Genomic DNA, 21,683 nt, shown 5'->3' with positions numbered 1-21,683 from the left:
TCAACATGGCGGGTGAGAATGCAGTTTTTACATAATACCTTTGACGAACATAAGAGGGGAGAAAATGATTACTACTCAGAAACCAGAAGGCAATTTAATGTGACATGTGTTTCCCTTCTCCTTCTGAAAAAAAAACATGGCAACGTACAAATGTTTAAAGATATACGGAGTGGGCGTTTCATTAGCAAGGCTCTTTGTACCTCACAAGCAGGGTGCCATGGCAACGACACATTGTCAAAGAAACTGACAAGCTAAAGCGACGCACAAAACTTTGCAGGTAGAGTGATTGGCACTTTCCCGTGCAATTAGGCAATCTTGTCAGCACTGCCTCTGGTTACGCAATTTTTAAACTTATGCTGCTGTAACTCAATCAAATTCACATGCAGTATCCTGCCATGTGGCACCACCGGGAAGAATTATGGAAAGCTTCAGCCAGAGCCCCCTCAAAAAACAAACTATGCCTCCTGCTACTCTGCCCTCTGATAATAACCAAGTTGTCAGTTTGGGTTCTTCAAATGTTAAAACACGGGACCTTTATTAGCATGGGACAGTTCTCAAAACCATTTGCAGGTAAATTACCGTATTTTACCATGTATAAGACGCCCCCTATTTTGGGGGACTCCGAATTAAGAAAACACCCCTCAGCACTACCTGTGTATAAGACGAGCCTCAATTTTAAACCTTATTTTTTGGTAAAAAAACCTAGTCTTATACATGGAAAAATACAGTAATTTCTCTCTCTCTGTATATGTGTGTGTGTGTGTGTGTGTGTGTGTACATATTATATGCCACACATTTTTTTGTAATCGAGAATATTTGTAGCACAAAGGCAATTCATTGCATTTTGGAAACAGAGGTGGTAAGCCATGAGATCAGTTCAGAGTGGTCAGTAAATCAGTGGTCACATCATACTTCTCAAAGTATATCCCACCAGAGTCGTTACATTTATACTCATTGGGGGGGGACTATTAGGATCAAATGACAGTATTTTTCCCTTGGGGGGAAGCAACCAAGATGCAATATTTTGTTGGGGGTAGGATGCAAGACAAGGAAAATGTTAAGAAGCCCTCTGTCCCACCCTATGCTGGGTTTCCTGTAACAGATTGCAACTTCCACAACCACATATAAAAAACATTGGTGAAAGACTATATGTTACTGAGTACTGCGCACCATTCTCATTTTCAGATTATGCATAGGCTCAGATCGAGGCCTGGCTAGCAAACAAGGCTACTGAAAATACTTACAGCTTGTTCATTGCGCATTCCAATATATTTAATTCCACTTGCTTGAGCAGCAACTGCTACTTCGATCACTGGAACACCAACAATGCCAAACATATACTCAATGTTCTGAAATAAATATAATTTTTTAAAAATTAAGCTGTCTCCCCAAAATATTTATTTTCTAACTATTATCTAACTAGGGTTTTTTTGTGTGTTTAAGGTCAAGATTTCTAGGAGAAAGTTAGAACTGCAATTAATACTTGCAGCTTCAAACCAAGCTATGCTTCTAGTAATGCCATGCATAGACCACTGCAGCTGGTATACCTGTATTGATGATACTATATACCCAAGGTTCTATTAGTGCAACAGTCAATAAATGCTTAAAAAGAATACTTATTTTTCACAAAGATACATTGAAACAGACATTTCCATGTATCTAAAAATAAGGAATTGTAACAAACATGTGATCATCATTTGGAAGAAACAATTACCGTATTTTCCCATCTATAAGACACCCCCATGTATTTTTGGGGACTCTGACTTAAGAAAATGGGGTGGGGAGAGAGATACAATCCGTGTATAAAACGAGCCCAGATTTTGAACATTATTGTAGAGTAAAAAAAATAGTCTTATACACGGAAAAGTACGGTACTTTAATAAAATGTATATTCATGAACATTCTGGGTAGTTCACACATTTTTTTACTACAAACACAGTCCCAGATATGCAAGAATGGGGACAAATAAGGTTTGTGAATGAGGAACATGTAAACAACAACAACTGTGTTCCCATGTGGTTGCCCGGATAAAGAGACATCATGATCAGTATAATTGTTACTGCTATCCTAGGATATGATGGCTGATTAACACATTATGTGTGTGTGCCTACACTAGGCGTAGCCAGTGTGGTGCCCTCCAGCTGTTGTTGGACTTCCATCAGCAACAATCAGCATGAGCAGTGGTCAAGAATGATGGGAGTTGGCCCAACATCTGGAATGCACCATGTTAGCTACTCCTGGTGTATGAATGCATGACCAAGGAGAGCTGAGAAGAAGAAGAGGAGGAGGAGTAGTAGTTTGGATTTGATATCCCGCTTTATCACTACCCGAAGGAGTCTCAAAGCGGCTAACATTCTCCTTTCCCTTCCTCCCCCTCAACAAACACTCTGTGAGGTGAGTGGGGCTGAGAGACTTCAGAGAAGTGTGACTAGCCCAAGGTCACCCAGCAGCTGCATGTGGAGGAGCGGGGAATCGAACCCGGTTCCCCAGATTACAAGACTACCGCTCTTAACCACTACACCACTTGAGCAGCTAATACAGGGATCGGCAAACTACGGACCCTGGGCCGGATCAGGCCCACCTGGGTCTTAAATCAGGCCTGTGCCAGGAAGCCAGAACCCGCCGCAAAGCCGAGACTCCCAGCGATGGGGACGGGAGGAAGAGGCCAAGCGGCAGTGGCTCTGCCACTCAAACGCCACACCTGGTTTACCTCAGCGGCGTTTGATTGCCAGAGGTAGAGCTGCCACCGCTTGGCCTCTTCCTCCTGTCGCTGCTCGGCCTCTTCTTTCCATCGCTGTCACTGCCCTGGTGCTCCTGTGGGCCAGAGAGCAGAGTGGACGAGCTCGTTCTGCCTACACATGAGAAGCAGCAGCAGCAGCGGTGGTGGCAGGTCTGAGGGTGAGTGGAGCAGCCCACTGCTAAAAAAAAATGCCAACCCCTGAACTAATACATGCAACCACCCAGTTTCCTACGGAAACAGCACAAAAAGCTTTCCAGATGTTGTATGAAGTAGATTATTCTCATCTTCAGTAAAACAGTACGTGGGGTTGCCAGAAATTTAGGCAACATAGCTGATGATCAGCATACAATGTTATTTATACAAAAGAAATGCTCTTCTGAGTGATCACACAGTGAATCTTGGTTTGGAATCCTTGCGTGGACAAAAAAGTAGGTTTAGCCATTATGGTTTATGAGGAAATTGTGAAAGGACCCAAGGCTTCTCAAAGCTTGCTTGTGTAGGCCCAAGCCACAATTTGGTATTCTTCCTGAATGCAGCTGTTATGTATGATATGCCAATATATACTAAACTTGTACATAATATTGGTGTTTACTGCCAGTATGTACCTTTCTGGCTTGTACAATGTCATCCAGGTGATCTGGGCCACCAAAAGGAAGACAAGGCCATATGAAGGAAGCCAAGTCAGCTAAAGCACAGTTCGCTGAAAGCAGTTACACATGCATGCCCAGGTTGCTGACAATGTGATACTTTCAAAGGGCAATAAACTCTGAGCAAAGGGAACTTATTCTGCTGAAGCGATTGCGTATAATGATTAACTTATTAAGCAACGGCCTTTCTACCAACAGGCATAAGAGGGAAGCCTTGTTAACAAAAATGTCTTCTTTTTGGAAGCATTATCTGGAACCTCATTTATAATTTGATTTTACTCAAGCTTTAGTTAATGGTTGATCACTGGGTCCTTGATGCTGTGGGAACGTTATTGCACAAATTGTTATAGCTAGGAAGTGGAAGGGACAAGCGGGATATAAAATGGAAGAATGGTATAAAGGGGTGCGAGATATAGCTATTAATGATAAATTAACGTGCCATTAAGGTAAGATGAGAAATATGCAAGAGAAATTATTCTTAAGGCAGGCTTCCTCAACCTCCGCCCTCCAGATGTTTTTTGGCCTACAACTCCCATGATCCCTAGCTAGCAGGACCAGTGGTCAGGGATGATGGGAATTGTAGTCTCAAAACATCTGGAGGGCAGAGGTTGAGGAAGCCTGTTCTAAGGAGATACGGAGGGTGTTTGTAGAATTTGTACTGTTAAAACGGAAAGGGGTCAAACCATTGCAAGAGGTGCTGAAATTTTGGGAGGTTGGATAGTTACAATGGAATAATCTCAGTGGTGGGGTGCACATTTTTATTCTTATTATTTATGATTATTACTTTGTCCAAAGAAAAAATTAAAAAAGAAGCTGCTTCACACCAGCTCAAAAGATTTTGTCTTGCATAATATTGTCTATAAAACTTTATCCAAGAGTTTCCAGGCAGGGATCTGTGCCCCATCTCCGCCTACAAGAACCTTTTCAACTGAAGGCGAAAGGGCGGGCAGACATGGGGCATCCCGTGCTCTTTGCCACTCTGCTATTGCTTCTCCTGGCATGCTGTGATCTTTCACTTAAATCCACTAATCCTTGATGCCGTTCCCAGATTAACTAATTCTTTTTATTTTCCCTACACCTTCTTGTGTAACGAGAGCCAAACCTACACAGCCTACACTGTAGGCAGCACAGCAGCTTGACAGATACATGCTGAGAACGCGAGAAGCAGGTGAGAGGGTAGTAAACAGCTCCTTAAAACGAGCAGGGCCCATCGTTGCAATTTTGAACCATCCACGACCAAACCTGGGGCTCTCCTGTTGCTGTTTCGCCCCCCATTGCATATGGCAGGGCCAGATGAGGCCCTAAACTACTGAAGGTAGGGCCCTTTATATGTCCAGCTGTCTTTTGTCAACAACAAATTGTCGCTGTTTTTCAGGTTGAATATAGGCTGTATGGTAATTTATGGACCTAATGGGTATCTAAAGCCATTTGCACATAACAAATAGGAGCCTACACAACACAGAACACTGTTGCTGTATGTAGGTTTCGTTTTATTTTTTTATCTTATATTTTGGAATTTTTTTCTTTAATATATTATGGGGGGCCCCAAGAGAGTGGGGCCCTAAACTATAGCTTGTTTAGCTTATACGCAAATCCGGCACAAAAAAATTCCTTCCAGTAGCACCTTAAAGACCAACTAAGTTAGTTCTTGGTATGAGCTTTCGTGTGCATGCACACTTCTTCAGATACACTGAAACAGAAGTTTCCAGACCCTTCTATATAGTGAGAAGGTGGGGAGGGGTATTACTCAGAAGGGTGGTGGGAATGGGTGATTGGCAGGTAGCTGTGATGAGCTATTTTTTTGTTTTGACTATGGCAGACCAACACGGCTACCTATCTGTAACTGTAAATCCGGCACTGCATATTGGAAATAATAATAATAATACAGTAATAATAAAAATAAAATAATAATAATACTGTAATAGTAATAGTAGTAGTAGTAATAATAATTTATTTATACCCCGGCCACTCTGGGCTGCTCCCAAAGGAATACTGTATTAAAATCACGATAAAACATTAAAAACTTCCCTAAACATGATTGCCTTCAGATGCATTAAGGGCTACACCTCCTCGACAGGAACTAGAACCCTTTACGTAAAACTACGCTTTTTCTAAAGAAATGCTCCTTCCCGCTCTCCGTAGTAAACGCGTAATATTTCCGGGTTGGCTGCCGGGGTTCAAGGGTCACCCAAGAGCGTTTCTTACTTGCATCTTCAGCGCTTCCGCGATGACCTGAGCCCCGCTGACACATTCTTCTTCCTGCCCTGCCGGAGCCATCGCTTCCACAACCGTCTTTACCCGAGGAAAGGGAGAGACAAACGGCAGGCTACCTTTAAACCACGCTGAGGTACGGCTCCATCGGCCAATGAGGGAAGCGCTAACCGCGTGATTGACGCGCGCCGCTGTTCAATAGGAAAAGGCTTCGAGCCTAGCTAATAGGTGGGAGACGTTAAATGGGCGGAGCCGTTGGAGCAGCCCGCCTCAAACCACCCCGCACTCTCATGGAGAAGGGTTGGGAGGGGAGGTGGAACGCTACGAAGAAAGGCTCTCGATTGGCCTCTTGCTTAGCCAATCCGAGCCCGCAAATTGGGAGCACGGAAGGCAGATGCGTGGCTGAGGTTTTTTTGCTCATTTACCTGACAGGGAGTCGAGACGGATTGCAGATAAAATAGGAACAAATAAAAACAATCGTTAAAAACAAACATTCATAGAACTGTAATGTGTGTGTGCGTGTGTCTGTGTGTATGTGTATGTATATGCATGCTATTAAAACATAAGACAATAAACAAAAACACCAGCCCCCTCATTAAAAGCAGCCAGGTCCCCAAAACCTGTTGGAAGAAGAAGGTCTTCACGGGCAGCAAAAGGATAAGTTGTTAATGGCTTTAATGGGTGTTCCTGTGCTATATACCGTAGTTGTGTAATGTGTCTGCTGTGAAAAATTAGCAGCGACTCGGGATGTTTTCCCAGTCCTATAACAACACACATGTTGCGCTTTGTAGTGGAGAAGGGGGACTGCACTCCTTGCTCTTATCAATTTCAAGTTTATATTTAGCTTTTATAGATGTTTTCTCCATTGCAGGTTTTTATCGAATGGGTTTGATTTTTTTTTTATAAATGTTTTAATGCTACTGCAAATTGCTTTGAGAAGCCTCCTGACCTCGAAAAGCTGGATTTTTTAATTTATTTTGGAAATAATTATATTATCAGGTGCCTCTTTGTTAAACTTGGTTCCGTTTTTAACACAGGAAGCTGAATAATCCCAAATTAGACCATTGGGTCCTTCTAGTTTAGTGCTGTCTCCACTGACTGACAGCAAGCAGTTCTCCAGGATTTCAGACAGGTGAATCTCCCAGCTAGCCCTACCTGGAGATGTCAGTGGTTGAAACTGGGATCTTCTGCATGCACATGGTCTATTCTTGAACTACAGCTTTTCTTATTTTAATTAAAAAAAACTGACTTGAACAGGGATATTTTAAATGGGCAAGCTATCTATCTAAACCACTGTGTAAGATTCCTAGTGATAAGAATTACATCTTCTCCATCTGTATATTGTCTTTCAACAGCTGCACCAGCAGCCAGAGAATTGAGAAACTGAAGTTTCTCCACGAAGCTCTCACAACTTTCTTGCAAATTAGTTCTAGATATGATGACACTTAAAAACTGGAGAAGCCAGTCTATTATTTCAGTACATTTCAAGGTGTAGCATTCTGTTTTTGTCTGTTCTGCATTATGAAAATTATGTAGCAATCATGAATAAATGCATGGGTGTGGTATAGATAGATAGCACTGCCATTTTCCAAGGCCGTGTTGTAGAATATTATTCCTGGGATTCATAGGAACACATGTTTATATCTGCACAGTGCTTTTTTCCTAAAAAAATATGTTTACGGGTACTCTCATTTCCCTGTTCATATTGAAATACTGCCCCTCAATGAGGCCAAACTTAGATTCACAAAATGTTTAGGGCATAGCTGTCAACTTACAGATTTGAAAATAAGGGACCAGAAGCCAAAATAAGGGACCTGCAGCCTCACCTTTTCCAGGCACTCCAGTCTTCCTGTCCTCCTGCAGTCTGGTCAAACTCATGCTGGGTAGCTTCGAGAACACTGTCCAACCAACTTTGTAATCAGAGGTTCAACTGAATGGAATCTGAATCACATGCACCACAAGGCCTATGCAGCCTCAACTTAAGATGGCTCCCCGGCCTGGCTTTGCACTGCAAAGTTTGCAGCAGCAATAATAATAACCATGTGGCAAAACCCTTTGAAACTGAAGGGACTTTTGAAAGCTGCTTATAATATTGTGTGCGAGTCTGCAGATCAAAGAAAAGAGACCCTGGTGTGCTTAAATAAGGGATTCGGATCCCAGCCTGTTCATGCATGTATGTATGTTGATCGATTTATGTCAGAAGGTTCTAAGGCTTATGGCCTAAGCTCCCCACAGGTTCTCAGGGCAGCTTACCGAAAGTTAAAAAGACAGTGAAACACATTAAAACAGAAACAGTAAAACACCAAAATATAAAAGCAGCCGGTGGAATTAAAAACCAAACCAAGCAACCTAAAATAAATGTATTGCTGATTAAAGAATCTGGTAAAACAAGAAGGTATTTGCTTGGTATTGAAGTGACATCAAGATCGGTGTCAGGCAAGCCTCCCTGGGGAGAGCATTTCATTATGGGGTGCCACCATCAAGTAGGCTCTTTCCCCCAATATACACTTCAAATGATAGGGGCATTAAAAGAAGCTTTTCTTCAAGATCTCAGGAGACAAGTATTCTGTGTTACTTCTGTAGTACAGAACTTTGCAGAGGGAATGAGTACAAAAATGTTTTATTACAAGCATTTGTTTCTAGTAACCTCAGACTGCAGTCTAGTTAGAAAGTAAGTGGTTGGAGACCCTCTAAAGGGCATGTGTGGGCTGCATGCGGGGGGAGAGGAAGGAGTTTAAGGAGAACTAGTTTTCATTCCTGGAGTGCAGGCAAAGCTCATTTCGGTTTCCCGTTGGGAGTTGGCTTCAGAATGAGAAGCCATTTACCATTTACAGTTTGTCTGTGAATAAGAACACAGTCTTCTTTGTTTTTTGTGTTCTCATGCAGAATGTTTTGTCACAGGATAAGAGGAACATGCCCAGTCTTAGGGCGGATTTGTACATTTGTGTTTCTGATACGTCAACGCCACTAGGAGATCACTTATTTTACAAAATCACTCTTAACAGAATTTTATCACATCGGTTTTTAAAGTTTTGGTTTTTTTAATCATGTGACTTTACCAGGTCCTAAAGTAAGACTTGAATCAGATTTTAGCTCAGACAGAAAAATATTTCATATTATTACCCATCAACGACATCACATTATTAGAAGCCAAAATGGCCAGATGCCTGGTCCTTTGTCAGACATGTTTAATATGCAATTGGCAAAGCTCCAGCTATTCACCACTGTTACAGAGGCTGAACTATCCTGCTCTAGAATCTAGATAATCTGGATCTGGCCTTTGTCAGACACAAAAGACCAGACTTGTTTTGCATTTGGTCTGCTCTTGTAATTTTGCTTGGAAAGGAATATGGCACCAATAGCTGGAGAATGGGCACTGGTATTATTGCAGGGATAACAATATCCATTGCTTTATAGTAGTCCAAAAGGGAACCATTTGCCCATCCCACATGGAGGTTGAAGTGGGTATTGCTAAGAGGATATATTAATTATATTTAACCCTCTACAGACCCACATGTATCGGCTAGCAAACAAAAGAAAAATGGCTTGTGCCTGTTCTTCAAAATGCAGGGCTTGCAAATAAATAGTTCCAGTAGCAGAGTTTAAATCCCATCATTAGACAGATTTAGTGAAGCCTAGGAACAGGCTTTTAAGCCTTTTAAAACATTCTAGCTACTTGAGGCAGCTGGCTTCCTTTTAATCCTGGTGCAAAGAAACAGATCACACACTAAAGTAAGTTTAAATATATTTTACTTACAGGCATGCATTGTCCTTAGCAGCAAATAAAATCCAGGTAAATGTTCTTGGGTAGAAATTCAGCAAAGACAGCTTCAGATACGTTTGCTGCCTTGTTTGCAATGCTGAGAGAGAGCGCAGGGGTGGGCAGAGAAAAGAACAGGAAACAAGTCTTCCCTCGTCACTTTCACTGAGCCTTAACTGATCCTTAAACCCTTCATGTTCTAACTATCTTTCTTAGGTTTGGCTGCAAATCTACCACATTTCTGTATCCTCCACAATACTTTTTTTCAGTGGAGTTGCATATAAGAGGACCATACAGGAATATATGCTTTCCCATCCCTAAAAATCAGCTTCATTTTTCTTATCTGCTAATGCAAGCAAACAAATGCAAAGCTGATGAAAGGAAAACTGCTACATCCATGGGTGTTAACTTAGCAACACACATACGTCCATTTCTGTATTACTTTTTTGCACGCAACATAACATTATCCTGCAGGATTGGATGTTGGGTGTTTGTCTGTGCCTTTGATCTTACGCAGGGTCATTTGTATTTTTGTATAACTGAAAAACTTCCAAGGGCCAAATGCTAGTAATAGCACCAGGTTTGAGTTCACTTCCCAAATCCGTTTTAGAATTATATTCCAGGATTTCCCATGCTTCAGTGGTAAAAGTTGATGGAGTTGAACATAGTTCAATAGTAAAGAACATGGATAGGCAAACTAAGGCCCGGGGGCCAGATCTGGCCCAATTGCCTTCTAAATCCGGCCCACAGACAGTTTGGGAATCAGTGTGTTTTCACATGAGTAGAATGTGTGCTTTTATTTAAAATGCATCTCTGGGTTATTTGTGGGGCATAGGAATTCCTTCATTTATTTTCCTCCCAAAAGTATAGTTCGGCCCCCCAAAAGGTCTGAGGGACAGTGCACTAACCTCTGCTGAAAAAGTTTGCTGACACCTGGTAAAGAACAACAAAGCACAATGACATGCATTGATAAAATGTTTTTCTGGACTGATTGATTTTTTAAAAGGGCATTTCAGTTTGACTTGGGTGTACTGATGTGCTGCTATCTTTATAGCTCTCTTTTGTAAGGCAAAACTTTATTAATTAGTTTGTCGATATTCATGTATCAAAACGGTTTGCCTTTGCTAACATAAAGCTTTTGGGATCCCTTTTAAATTGAATCTTGGTTACAACATATTTATTCTTTTCCAGTTATTTTTTGCCCTTGAAATTTTGACATGACTCTCTATGCTAAACACTATAACCTTTTCGGTACAAGCAGCCACCACTGCAGCTGCCACTTAACCTCCATTTGTGTCAATGGTGTTTGAGCTAACTCTATTGACATGAAAGGGGCTGCAAAACGGCTTGATGGACTGTGCCAAATGCACGCCGTTTATATCTATCCATTTTGCAGTGACTGACTGCTGGCTTCCCGAGGCAACTGACGCTCTCAGCTTTCCAACTCTCGTACAGAATCTGATAACCGACATAATTTCTCAAACAGAAATGCATGAACAATTGGTGCTTTTAACGGTGGGCACTGTCCTGGCTATTGTCCAACGCATGCAGCCAGAGGCTGGCGTAGCGTGGGTTGACAGCACCCGGGGCAAGGCAAGTAATTTGCGCCCCCTAACCCGTGGATTTTAGCACTCGAGTCTCTTCCACTAGATTAGTTAAAGAAACCCTTACCCCCTAAGCACATGTATTGTTTGCAGTGAGAGAGAGTGAGTGAGCCAGGTAGGGGCAGAGAGCTGCGAGTGCGAGCGCGCCCCCCCAGATGTTGCGCCCGGTGTGGCTGGCCCCCCCTGCACCCCCCACGCTACGCCACTGCTCTTGCTTATAGGCAAGAGATATTAATTCAGGCAAGTAATAGCACAAGCTCATCAGCACAATTCAGGAGTTCAGGAGCGAGAAGTTCAGAAGGAACAAAGGTGTCCCAAGAAGTTCCCACACCCCTACTGCCAAGCTTTTAAAGACAAGGTGTGACACACACACACACTCAAAGGACTCCCTTGCCTTGCGAGAATGCCAATATTCCAAGCACATTTTCTGCTGGGGCGAGTGGATCTGCTCCCATTTGCAAAGGTGCTGCCTGGTTCTAGGTGACAAGAACACACCATCCTGTTCTAGCTGCAGTTCAGTCACAACCTCCTCTTGTTCATCCTCCCCCTTCAGCTGGTCAAAGCCCTCACCTGCCTCCATGAAGGCTATGAACTCCAGAGGAAGGCCAGAGGAGAGAGCTGCCATCTTTCCTCCTCCTCCCAAAATGACTGAAGATGGTGTGGGAAGGGGAAATCTCCCCTCCTCCAACCCAAGTTGGAACTTTGAAGGACCCCATGAATGAACAGTCATGTAGTCAAACATTGCCATCTTCTGGAACCATGGTTAACAATATCCAAAACTGCTTAGAGGGCCAAGAAAATCAACCAGGTCGTGCTCCCGCTGTTTCTCTCCTGGAGGATGTAATGACTCGGTGCTATTTTTTGTTGAAAAAGAGGAACTCACCAGGAAAGCCTCCCTTGTTCTCTTATAATGGCAACGGTGTCCATCTGAGAAGTGCCAGAACTGAGTTGAGTTCTGGATGGAAAAAGAAAAACCCTGTACAGTGGTACCTCGGGTTAAGTACTAAATTCGTTCCGGAGGTCCGTAATTAACCTGTAACTGTTCTTAACCTGAAGCACCACTTTAGCTAATGGGGCCTCCTGCTGCCGCCGGAGCACAAATTCTGTTCTCATCCTGAAACAAAGTTCTTAACCTGAGGTAATATTTCTGGGTTAGCGGAGTCTGTAATCTGAAGCGTATGTAACATGAAGCATATGTAACATGAAGCGTATGTAACCCGAGGTACTACTGTACAGTCAAACCTCGGTTGTCGAACATAATCCATTCCGGAAGCTCGTTCGGCTTCTGAAATGTTCGACAACCGAGGCGCAGCTTCCGATTGGTTGCAGGAACTTCCTGCACTCAAGCAGAAGCCGTGTCGGATATCCGGCGTCTGAAAAACATTCAAAAACCGGAGCATTTACTTCTGGGTTTTTGGCGTTCAGGAGCCAAAACGTTCCAAAACTGAGGCGTTTGGGATCTGAGATTTGACTGTAATGAGTCAAGGTAACCAAGGCTGATCTGGTCCCAAACTGGAGCCTAAAACGAGAATGAAATGGGTCAAGACTGTCGGTCTCTCCAAGCATATCTGAAGCTGACCTCTACCTCTCCAATTTATTTGACAGATTCTCTTAATAATCCCCAGCCTACTGCTTCAGGCCTTGTTCGTTCTACAAGGATCTATTTCATTGTTCAAGGAACATCTTTTGCACATTGCAGTATAAGTAATGCTGACTACTGCATACTTTTCATTCCCTCCCACCTTCCCTGCCTCCATTTTGGGGCTTGTCAGGAAAAGCTGGTGTCAGCAGCCTCATGTCCAGAACCCTCAACATCTTTTGCAGAATGTGTCACATTAATTGTCTTCAGAGATTATGGTGCTTTAGACTTTACTTGCTGGGTGCCAGATAAATAACCCGCCACCTTGGAAGTCAGCAAAGTTATGTTGCTGGAACGTATTTTAATGTTCAAAACAAGCTAGGTCCATTATAATTTTGGCATTAGCCTGAAATTATTTGTTGTACAGTAACAAGGCAAACGCTTCTAGTAACATAATGGTGATTTAGCAACTGTATTGTGAGTTGGTGCAGATTTCCAACTTGTAGAACTGCATTTTGTGCATTCTATACAGTATTGGATTTGACAGGGCAAGTGTTGATACAACAGTATTTGTTTTAAATTGTATCCCACTTTGTCTTTAAAGAGAAAGCAAAGTGGCTAACACTAAGACAATATTTTTTTTTTAAAAAACAAACCAACCAGTAATACATATAAAACAACAAAGAGTAAATACGGCCATCAACTAAAAACCTCCACCAAAAAAAATTAATAATACTTTGCAGTGGTGGGGAGGGGGCAAAATCAAACTGGCAGGTCAAAAGCTACTGGAATATTCAAAGATATAAGTTAAAAAGAATACTTAGCTCAGTGGATCCTCTTTTCATACCAGCTAGGATTTTTTAAATGGAATTTATTACTCAAAATAAGCACAAACTGATTCAGCTTACACTTCATCTCAGAGTCTATGTAACCTGTATTTTAAATTGATTCCCCCGCCCATTATGTTTTTACTGTGATTTTATTGGTGTTAGCTGCCCTGAGCCTGGCTCTGGCCGGGGAGGGCAGGGTATAAATAAAATTTATTATTATTATTATTATTATTATTATTATTATTATTATTATTAATTATAATGTATTTTTGTAAGCTTTGCTTTTGTAAGTTCTTGCTGCAAGAATTAGAACTCTACAAACCTCTGTGCACACCCCAAACACAGTGTGCATCATTTAAATAGACACCACCTATCAAAAAGCAGTTGGAGCTGTAGAATGGATCTGTCTTAAAACTCTTTGCAAATGAATTGTCTCTTAAGAAATGGCAGGATGTGCTAGTAAATTACTAAAAGAGGACATTTCCAGGAGGGGCGGACTGTTTCCAAAATAAAGTGTGATTGCTGGGATAGCTCAGTTGGTAGAGCATGACTTAGGGTCGTGGGTTTGAGCCCCATGTTGGGCAAAAGATTCCTGCATTGCAGGGGGTTGGACTAGATGACCACCATAGTCCCCTCCAACTCGACAAATCTATGATTCTAACTTTGCCCTTTTATCAGAACATATACAGTGTTGGGGTTTGCTTTAACACTTGTGACAGTATTACCTAGAGATAGTTAAATTATCTACTGTAGATGCTATCCTCTCCCAGAAGCGGAATAGCTCCAACATGACTTATTCACATTTTTATCAATTAGTATATAATAGGTCAGAGGGACGCAGGTGGCGCTGTGGGTTAAACCACAGAGCCTAAGACTTGCCAATCAGAAGGTCGGCGGTTTGAATCCCCGCAACAGGGAAAACTCCTGGTGCTCAGTCCCTGCTCCTGCCAACCTAGCAGTTCGAAAGCACGTCAAAGTGCAAGTAGATAAATAGGTACTGCTCTGGCGGGAAGGTAAACGCCGTTTCCATGTGCTGCTCTGGTTCGCCAGAAGTGGCTTAGTCATGCTGGCCACATGACCCGGAAGCTGTATGTCGGCTTCCTCGGCCAATAAAGCGAGATGAGCGCAGCAACGCCAGAGTCGTCCGCGACTGGACCTAACGGTCAGGGGTCCTTATATAATAGGTGCTGATATTTATGGACCATCCTGTAAAAAAGGGGGGCATGCAATCTAGCAATTGTAATGCCCGGTTTGAGTATTACAAGTGGATCTCATCACTCTGCACTCAGTTCACTATGGTAGGAGCAATAGACATTAGAAGCTTACAATGCATCTTCTTGTCTTGTTGGTTTGGGGTCCGTGTCCAATTCCAGGCACCACTTTCTGAAAAGGACAATGGCAAACTGGAATGTGACTGGAGGGTGACCTGGTGAGGATCTGGAAACTAAGTCTGATGAAGAATGCTTAGAAGAACGATGTATATGTGTCCTGGACAAGATTAAATTCTAACTGCTTTCAATATACAAATATCTGAAAGACAGCATGTTATTTGCTGTTCCAGAGGGCAGGAGCTGAACCCATGGGTGGAAATTTCAGCCTTCGATTTCATCTCAATCTTAAGAGTTCTCTTTCACCAGAGGCATATAAGGTGATACAGTGGTACCTCATGTTAAGTACTTAATTTGTTCTGGAGGTCTGTTCTTAACCTGAAACTGTTCTTAACCTGAAGCACCACTTTAACTAATGGGGTCTCCTGCTGTTGCCACGCCACCAGAGCATGATTTCTGTTCTCATCCTGAAGCAAAGTTCTTAACCCGAGGTACTATTTATGGGTTAGTGGAGTCTGCAACCTGAAGCGTATGTAACCCAAGGTACCACCGTCCTGGACATCAATGACATCTGTCACTGATGCTGCAGCTGCATTGTAGATCATCCACTGGGCAGGGCATTGGGCTAAAGACATGCAAACCCTCATTCCAACTCTATGATTTTACTCAAGTATGTTCCACATAAATATGTTGTTTTTTTTCTTTTAGATTCATGGCTGACATCCCTGTGGGCAGCTGCTGCATGCTTGTCCTGGTCTGCTTCCAAGTTCTCTCCACAGATGTTCACAGAGGACATTACATTGCTGCCGTGTACGAACATCATGTCATCCTGAATCCCAATGCAACAGCTATTACCGGTCGACGGTCTGCATTACAGCTGATGAACAGAAACCTAGACATTTACGAAGAGCAAGTAATTGCTGCTGTTAAACAGGTACCACTATAATTAATCACCTTGCGAATATTTTAAGTAACGCGTGCCTAAGAGATTAATTGGTTTATTGTTACAGGAGCTTTTGTAGGCATATATACTGTATTGGAGGTTCTGGATGAAACAGAATCTTGAGCAAGTTCTTCCAGAGTCACGGAGCTCCTGTGTTTTTCTTCTATAATGGCTTTGCTTTTGAAACTATTAGTGAATAACCTACTAGGATGTTGAAGAGACAGCATCTTATCTTATCTTTTTAATTTTTAGATTGACTGAGAATGTGATGATTTGAACAGGATGCACTCATACTTTCCCCTGTGAAGGTCCTTACCTTTGAAGTATCTGAGCATTACTGGGTTGCCTTCCCGGTTTTACTTCTGTGAAATGGACATTTTGTTGTGCTTTTTGGGGGCAAGTAGGTGGTTTGCTAGCTGAGGCTCAGACCTAACCTCTGCCTTTTGATCAGCTTTTCTGAGCAACTTACATATTGACTATTGCAGCAGTGCTCACAAGTTTCAAATTTCCAAATGGGCACACGGGCCTAAAGAAAGTTGGGGACCCCTAACATATATCCTTCTTGGATGCCCGGCACCTGCAATTGAAGGTTTCCCCTAACCCAGTGAATCCAGCACACAGTTACTTGTGTGGTGTTTGCTACTGAAGTCAATAGACATGTTACAAAAACACAGAGCTTTTGATCCTTTAGCACCACGTTAAAGCAGCCACCACACTGCTTCAAGAAGGCAAGGATCCCCTTTAAAATCTGCATATGATACAGCTGTCTGTGTCTAAACGCTATGTTTCCTTCCAATCTAGTTGAATCATTTCACACTTCCAAACAGTTCTGGTGTAAATCTCCAAAGCTTTGGTGAAATTGCTTCTGGGCAAGAAGTTTGTGGATTTTAGCCAAAAAGAAACTGGAGAGTGTTTTGTGGCCATTCCCACATTTCCACCGTAAAGCCACATATGAGCTTCTAATTCATAGTACTGTAGTAGGTTCAAGGTAGTAGGTTCATGGGACGCAGGTGGCGCTGTGGGTAAAAGCCTCAGCGCCTAGGACTTGCCAATTGCATGGTCGGCGGTTTGAATCCCCGCGGCGGGGTGCGCTCCCGTCGTTCGGTCCCAGCGCCTGCCAACCTAGCAGTTCGAAAGCACCCCCGGTGCAAGTAAATAGGGACCGCTTACCAGCGGGAAGGTAAACAGATGCAGCTCGTCACGCTGGCCATGTGACCCGGAAGTGTCTGCGGACAGCGCTGGCTCCCGGCCTATAGAGTGAGATGAGCGCACAACCCTAGAGTCTGGCAAGACTGGCCCGTACGGGCAGGGGTACCTTTACCTTTACCTTTAGTAGGTTCAAGGTCTTACAACTATCTTTAAAAAAACACACAATTTAAATGGAAGTAACACAGTGTTCTTGTGTGTTTTGATAATCAGTAACACTTGAATGAGATTAATGCAATCTGCAGAAGCATTTAAGTCTTCTTAAAAAGATTTCAAGGCACCTTTCCTTTTTTTTTATTATTCTGCCTGAAAGCTGTCTTTATTTTATTTTTGTTTGCTATCAGGGAGCACAGATAATTGTCTTTCCTGAAGATGGAATTCAGGGCTTCAACTTCACCAGGACGTCTATTTATCCTTACTTGGATTTCATTCCATACCCTGACTCTGTGACATGGAATCCATGCAAAGAAGAATACTTGTTCAATGACACAGAGGTATCTGTTATAACTGTTGCAGAACTGGAAAAAAACTGGATATTCTTTGCTTTAGTGGAATATATAGAGTGACACTCTGTTCCTTAGTGATATTTTGCTGCTCTATTTCACTAGTGCTTTCTGTCGCACTGCATTGCATCTCAAAACATTTTTGTTTACAGTCCATTTCAATCTCTAAGTATGAAGTTAAGGTTAATGTAAATGCAATCAAACTGCGAATTTCTGTAAATGCACACCCATTGATTTCTTTCACTTAACTATGTTTGGCTGTTAATAGATCTCCTACCTGCTACAGGTAACAAGCCCAAGGACATTTAAACTTACTTTTTGCAGAGAGCTGCAACTAAGTTAAGATGGAAATGCTATAGCACGTTTTCCCCTGAAGATTTAGAATGTATTTGGAGCTAACACAACAGTTTCTGAACAGAACAATGTTTTGTACGTTCAGACTACATATGTAGGTTTCCATTAAAAACAACAAACAAAACCCAACTTTCTTATTCTAAGCTGTTATGAGTAAGTATAATATGATTTTCAAGAAATTTGTGGTTTAGATCGTTATAATTCTGGGAAATCTACCCTGACTCCACCCAAGCCTTAGCTCTTTTGTGTGCAGCAGAAGAAATTCTGTATGGTGCACTACACAAGGATCACAGACAACTCTGTCAGCTGTGGCAGCGTTGATCACTTCCTGAGCTGGACCTGGATTCAGTTTCTTCAAACAGGTGACAGGGTGCTGTCAAAATGTACGGTTGATACATTCGATCAGAATGTGTATAGCCTACAGATCACAAAGCACATAGCTGCAAATGTTACATTTGGGTTTGGTTTACCCCACAGAACGTGATTTTTTGTGTAGCGCTCACCCCTGCTAGAGTAAGCTGAATTGATAAGAAGATAGCTTTCTTAGGTTGAAATCCTACACATGCTTATTTGGCGTAAGTCCCATCGAACCCATAGTGTCATAGAATTGTAGAGTTGGAAGGGACCCTGAGGATCATCTAGTCCAACCCCCTGCAATGCAGCTGGCCCATATGGGGATCGAACCCTCGACCTTGACATTATCAGCACCCTGCTCTAACCAAACGAGGCTTACTAGTAAACAGAGATGTATACAGCCCCAGTGTCAATTATATTGCTGACAGAATATGCAGGATCTTATAAAGTTTCAAGTTTTGAAGTGTTCCAAATGTTGCATTTTCTTTCAAAATCAGTTGAATAAAAAAACCCACTAATGATCTTTTTAGATTTCCTCCAACTTGCATTTGCTAAAAAATTCCCTACTTTTAAGAACAACAACAGTGTCTAGTGTCACAAGGTTGACTCCAATGAAGTCATTGCATGAGTGGAACAACTTCCCCATGTGCAGCAGAACATCCTCTCTCCCTTCCACCTGTTCCCTCCCCAAATCTGCTTGGTGGGGGACCCAGAGCAGATGCAGAGGGGGCTCTGTGAGGGAAGGAGAGACCAAAGTTGCATTGCACAAACGGAAGTTGTTCCACTTGCAGAATGGCTTTCCTGAATACAACCTAAAGAGAAAGATGTTGCCTCTTCCGATGGTCCCAAAATTAGATCTGTCAGCCACTTAAAATTTATTTAACTAAAAAAAAAAATGCAGCGCCTCTAACAATATTACAGTCCCTCTAGCAATAGCATTATGAGGTAATTAATGAATAGAGAAGTTTCAGCACAGTGATTTAATGTTTTGGAGAGAAGCCGAAATCATATTGCCAAAATCAGGAAATGACCACTGAAAGCTTCAATCATCTCTGCACACTTACTTCTGAGTAGAGATGTTCAAGACTACATCTTTCACAAGCACTGAACATCTTTTCATAGGGAACCATTATATATTCAAGTATACATGCTTAATTTGTGTTTGATCCAACAGCCAATTAATAGAGGACTGCTCAATGCTTATATCTATTGATGCAACAGAATATGTATTTACTCTTTTGCCCCCTAGGTTCTGCACCGACTCAGCTGTATGGCACTGAAGAATCAAGTGTTTTTAGTGGTAAACTTAGGAACCAAGCAGCCCTGCAATAACAGTGATCGCCACTGCCCACCAGATGGGAGATACCACTTTAACACGAACGTAGTATTTAGTGACAGTGGTACACTCATAGCCAGATACCGAAAACAAAATCTGTATTTTGAACGTGCCTTTGATACTCCGCCAGAGGTAGATTACACTGTTTTTAATACGCCTTTTGCAGGCAAATTTGGAGTTTTCACTTGCTTTGACATCCTGTTCTATGAGCCAACTGTGAAGCTTATCAAGGAACACAATTTAAAACAGGCTGTGTATCCTACTGCATGGATGAACCAGCTTCCGCTGCTGTCTGCTGTAGAATTTCAACAAGCATTTGCAGTTGCTTTCAACATCAATCTTTTGGCAGCAAATATCCACCGTCCTGACCTGGGTATGACAGGGAGTGGTATATACACACCATCAGAATCATTCATTTATTATAACATGGAGAACGATAAAGGCAAGCTTACAGTGGCCAAAATCCCTATTACATCAGGGCGTGAAACCAACAATAACATTCAGATGAGTTTTTCAAATTCCCCTATGGACAATCAGATTTGTCATAAGGAGGATCAAGAAGCCCACTGTGAAAAAACTGAGAAAGGAGCCCAGGAAGCTCCACCTATATTTCATGGCGAAATGATGTATGACAATTTCACTTTTATGCCCATAATGGAAGCTGAAGGAGAGATCCAGGTCTGTTCCAATACTCTGTGCTGTTCCTTAAGTTACCAGAGATTATTTGTATCAAAGGAACTCTATGCTTTAGGAGTATTTGATGGCCTTCATACCGTTCATGGAACATACTATGTACAAGCTTGTGCGTTAGTGAAGTGCGGCACCCTCGACTATACGAGTTGCGGGCAGGAAGTCACAAAGGCTACTGAACGGATAGATTTTCAGCTGCAAGGGAATTTCAGCACTGCTTTTGTCTTCCCTCTCTTGCTGAAGTCTGGCATCACTCTGGACTTTGCGGACTATCTGGGGTGGGAAAAGAACCACTATGTCATGCAGAAAAAGGGAGCATCTTCTGGCTTAATAACGGCCGGTTTATATGGACGATGGTATGAGAAGGACTAAAACAAGCATTTGGTGCAACCAAAAGTCACGTGCCAAAATGAATGATTCAGGAGCTTGCTTAATAAAAGGAGATTATTGTCCAATGGAGTTCTTGTACTGTGTATACCTGAAAAGTAATTTTAGGTTGCATGAATTCATAAAGGTTCTTTATCAATTCCAAGGGTCCACAAATTTTGGCTGATCTCAAAAGGGTTTGTTCTTAGCTCTGACATCACACTAGAGTTGTCACATACAACTAGGTGCCTGTTGTCACATAGAATCATAGAGTTAGAAGGGACCCCAAGTGTCAATCTAGTCCAACCACATGCAATGCAGGAAGCTCAACTAAAGCATCTAGGACAGATGGCCATCCAACCTCTGCTTTAAAAATCCAGTGAAGGGGAGTCCACCACCTCTGTTCTGCTGTCAAGCAGCTCTTACTGTCAGAAAGTTCTTCCTGATATTTAGCTAGAATCTCCTTTCTTGAAACTTGAATCCATTGGTCAGGTCCTATCTTCCAGAACAGAAAACAAGCTTGTTCCATCTTCCATGCAACAGCCCTTTAGATATTTGAAGATGGCTGTGATATCGCCTCTCAGTATCTGCTTTTCCAGGCTAAAACAAATCCAGCTGCCTCAACTGTTCCTCATAAAAGCTTGGTTTCCAAACCCTTGATCACCTTGGGCTACCACCTCTGCACATGTTCTTGCTTGTCAATATCCTCCTTAAATTGTCATACCCAGAACTGGACACAGTTCTCCAGGTATGATCCGACCAAAGCAGTATATAGCAGTACTATTACTTCCATTGATCTGGACACTATACTATACTTCTGTTGATGCAGCTTAGAATAGCATTAGCTTTCTTTGCTGCTGCATCACACCGTTGACTCATGTTAAGCTTGTGGTCTACTAAGACCCCAAGATCCTTCTCACATGTACTACTGGCAAGCTAGTTGTCGCCCATCTTATATTTGTGCAGCTGGTTCTTCCTCCCTAAATGTTACCCCACCCAGCCCACATTTTACCAGCTTCTCCGTAAGAAGATTCTAGGGGACTTTGTCAAAAGCCTTACTAAACTTAATATACACTATGTCCACAGTAGTCTTCTGATCTACCAAGCTTGTAACTCTTATAAATAAAGAAAAGAAATGAGATTTGTCTGTCATGACTTGTTTCTGAGAAACCCATGCTGGGTCTTTGCATCCAGTGTGGGTAGGTTAAACACTTGTGAACCACCCTGAGATT

The 21,683-nt window shown here is 42.3% G+C and overlaps 2 protein-coding genes across 3 annotated transcripts in view; one reads left to right on the top strand and one right to left on the bottom strand.

The window, feature by feature from the left end:
• The window catches only part of HACL1 (2-hydroxyacyl-CoA lyase 1), a 32,375-nt gene extending 26,659 nt beyond the window's left edge, over positions 1–5,716 (bottom strand). For both annotated transcript variants that reach the window (XM_081883276.1, XM_081883277.1), the window contains exons 1-2: positions 5,593–5,716; positions 1,245–1,349 (exon numbers count right to left, since the gene is read on the bottom strand). In XM_081883276.1, the coding sequence (XP_081739402.1) occupies positions 1,245–1,349; positions 5,593–5,664 (177 nt within the window). In that variant the 5' untranslated portion in view covers positions 5,665–5,716. The remainder of the gene's footprint in view (positions 1–1,244; positions 1,350–5,592) is intronic.
• Positions 5,595–20,544, top strand: BTD (biotinidase). Its single transcript, XM_081883343.1, has 4 exons — positions 5,595–5,734; positions 15,408–15,633; positions 17,193–17,342; positions 19,309–20,544. Exons 2-4 carry the CDS (start codon positions 15,412–15,414, stop codon positions 20,455–20,457), a joined length of 1,521 nt encoding a protein of 506 aa, XP_081739469.1. The 5' UTR covers positions 5,595–5,734; positions 15,408–15,411; the 3' UTR covers positions 20,458–20,544.
• Positions 20,545–21,683: the final 1,139 nt, after the last annotated feature.

The sequence above is a fragment of the Podarcis melisellensis genome (assembly GCF_964234715.1).
Source record: "Podarcis melisellensis genome assembly, chromosome: 12".
Taxonomy (NCBI): Eukaryota; Metazoa; Chordata; class Lepidosauria; order Squamata; family Lacertidae; genus Podarcis; species Podarcis melisellensis.
Note: the sequence above shows the minus strand (reverse complement) of the source record. Positions and strands in the feature narration are given on the sequence as shown.